At 41.0% G+C, this 3,225-nt stretch overlaps 1 protein-coding gene across 1 annotated transcript in view; it reads left to right on the forward strand.

Moving 5' to 3' along the window:
* LOC104160949 (chromosome unknown open reading frame, human C12orf40) overlaps positions 1-2,424 on the forward strand; it is an 18,365-nt gene extending 15,941 nt beyond the window's left edge. Inside the window, exons 11-13 of the mRNA XM_009699213.1 lie at positions 640-670; positions 1,154-1,236; positions 1,828-2,424. Coding sequence (XP_009697515.1) covers positions 640-670; positions 1,154-1,236; positions 1,828-2,424 — 711 coding nt within the window. The remainder of the gene's footprint in view (positions 1-639; positions 671-1,153; positions 1,237-1,827) is intronic.
* Positions 2,425-3,225: the final 801 nt, after the last annotated feature.

Here is a 3,225-nt window from a genome sequence, read left to right on the forward strand (position 1 = left end):
AGAGTGTAACTTTGGAGCAAGTTCAAATCTTCAGGAGATAGAGAAGGGTTAGTACCATTTACACGTTATTGGTTAAAATATCAGATTTTTCTCTACATGTGAAACTGAAACAGTTACTTTTAAAGCCAGGGAGAAGTGCTTTGATCTTTTCAGGATGTTACATTTCATGAGGGATTGTATTTTTAATTCATGCAGCACTGTATAAAGACATCTAGCATTACCAGGTAACTAAGAACTATCTGTGTTTGCTTTTCCTTGAAGAGATAAATTCAGGTTAACTTCTCTCTGGTGAGTATCACACACATATTTTTCATTGTCCCATTTCCTCCAAAGTTGTTCCCTAAACTGAAAAGCCAACTCTGAATGTAGGGATAACTGCTAAAAAAATAAATGAAAATAAATCCACAAGAGAGATCGAGAGTATTAATCTGAACACCGCAACTCAAGTTTACTAATATCACCATATAGTAAAAGTGCCAAGTAAATGCCAGTAATTTTCTTTCTTTCTATTCCTGCAGACCTCCGCTGTTAGAAAAAATTTTGGACATATTTTCTCAATTAATCAATATCTTCATTAGATGTTTGAGATGTGCCATTTTACTGGTCCAGTCTTTACTAATCTTTATTCTCTTCCACTAGACTATATGCTGTCATCCCACATGTGGACAGAGTAAGGGGAGTCGGCAGGGAGTTCCCACGTCCTTTTTGCTCTGTAGCTGTAGGGGTCAGCTGTGCTGGCTGCATTTCAGAGCAGAAGATCCCCCAAGGGCCTCCAAGGGAAAAAGACGTAACTTGTATGGCAGCCGATGTGTGCAGGGAGTTTGCTGTATTCTCTCCCTGCTCTTGCTCTGCAGAGTCCTTTCTTCTTTTGGGTAGCACAGTTCTGCTGCTGGTGCAGGCTGCTGATTAACAGCACGGCTGAAGCTTTGGGGCACCCAGCTCACACTTTCTGTTAAGATGTGTTGTTCTGAGAGGAGAAGAATTGGCTATTGCCAAGAACTAGATTGAGCTTGTTAACACTTTATTCTTTAAAGAGTGTCTTAAAACTGCATCAGAAGTAGTAATGTTTAATTCTACATGCTGTACTTGAGAGTTGGAGGTATGGGGAATTTTTGGTGAATAACCTTTCTTTCTTTTTCATCTGCTTTTTCAGATGTGGAGTCATCACTCAGCAGCCAATCTCCCAGTTACTCTCCGAGGCAGAGAGAGAGTTGTTTCAGCTCTAGCCCTGACACAGTGAGTACTGCAGGGATTCATTTGAATGATATCTGTATGTGCCTGAGTGCATCTAAGGGTGGATGTAGCTGGAATCTTGTTTATGGTTTTGTTTTGCACAAGGTAACTTCATGTGTGAGGAAGACAAGAAATGATTAGCTGTACATTTTCCTAAGTAGTTGAACAGACACGTGGTCTGGTCTCTCAATAACGCCAGGCTTTGTGGAATTACAGTAACAAGACTGTTGGAAGATGCTAAGCAAGCTTCTGCGTTCTTCCTTGATGTATAGCTGCCTTACCTTACATGCCTGTAAGGCAGGAGGATTTGACACGCTGTGTGTTATCAGCCGTTCTTGAACACAAAAATGCCACAATGTAAGAATATAAGTTCCGTGTGAGAGTGAAGGTCCACCTTACCCACCTTCTCTTCAACAAAGTCCAGGAGTACACCCTTGGAGAAAGAATGGGAAAAAAAACCAAACCCTCAAACAATCAAAACTAGACAGCTCTGGCCTTTCTGTTTATTTCATTAACTTAGTTATTAGTCATTAACTTAGTCGTTAGTTATTGAACTATTTAAACAGTTGTGTTCACACAATTCTCTTCAAACAGTCTGAAGAGGAAGATACAGCCAAAAAGAAGGAATATCTGAAGGAACAGTCCTTGAAGACAGATGATGCCAACTTAGTCTCAGCCTCAGCAAGCACAGAGCCCCCCAAGACCTCCCGTACCAGAACGGTGCCTCTCCAGCCCAGCAGTATTTTGATTAGAGAAGAAGCAAAGCATCTTCAGGAGAAAGACTCGATTTTATGTGCCACAGAGGAGGAGAATAAAAACCACACTGCCTGGTCTGAGGGCAGCTCATTACACCAAACCCTTAAAAGGGAGCATGTCACTTGCAGTACCAGGCGTGATGTTTGGTCGCAGACTGAGCGCTCCGTTACAGAAGCCGAGAAAGTGGATGTTGCCACCCAGTGTGGCACCATGCAGGTGTGCAGCTGTGGGAGCTCCCTCCCCGCTGCCCGCAGCCCAGGCACCGCTGGAGGGCACAAAATGCCCACACATGAGGTGCTGCAGCCTGCGGGCACAGGCAGGGCGGCAGGAATAGCGGCGTTTTCTTCTGAAGCCGAGTATCTGAGTTTGGCTGGCAGAAGGACTCTAGAAGTGCTGAACTACATTGATATAATGAAGGATAGAGATAAGCAGTGACCAACTAGAATGGCACGTAAGGAATACAGAAGTTTTGTCCTGTTCTCAGTGTGTTTCACTTAACTGGCATATTTTGATTTTTCTAGCCTGGTTAGACAAAATATTTCTTTGCTGTTTGTTTGCTTTAAATTAAATTTAAAGATCCCTTTAACTAGGGATCTCTATCTACCTACTGCTGTCTCTATGAATTTTTACAGATCTCCTGCTGTTAACATAGGATTTTACAACAGCCTAGCAAATATAAAGCTTAGGAATGAGGGTGGCTTCCCCACCATGTATCCATAAGATTCTGCAGTTTGGGCTTGACTTTGCTTCTCTTGAGGGTGATGGAAAGATTCTGTTTCACTTCAAAACATATTTGATGTGGCTCTTCAGAACTATTGTCTGATTCTTATCCATTTTAACAGACAAATTAGCCTTTGCCATATGTTTGTACTAAATACAAGAATGGGAAACAACAGAAAATGTACATCTGTACATATAGAATAGAATGTAATTTAAAAGGAACTAATTTATTACTTTTTATTTTTAAAAATTGCTTAATTTTCCTTCCATAGCAGATCTCATGATTCATGCTCTGGCTGTTAATACTGACAAATCTTTTATGTGCTTCTGCATTTTGTGTGCCGATTGAAAATCTGAAATGCTTTCCTCTTCATTTCAGTGTTTGTGTGAAGCTACAAATCGCAACAAATAAAAGTTTCTCATAATATTGTTTCTAGATTATATTCTTTCCTTCTAAAAGGTTCCTAGCAAAGGTGGCAGGGAGACTCACTCTGTTACTGACATCTTCTACTTACA

This window comes from Cariama cristata, unplaced genomic scaffold (genome assembly GCF_000690535.1).
Source record: "Cariama cristata isolate BGI_N322 unplaced genomic scaffold, ASM69053v1 scaffold20844, whole genome shotgun sequence".
NCBI lineage: Eukaryota > Metazoa > Chordata > Aves > Cariamiformes > Cariamidae > Cariama > Cariama cristata.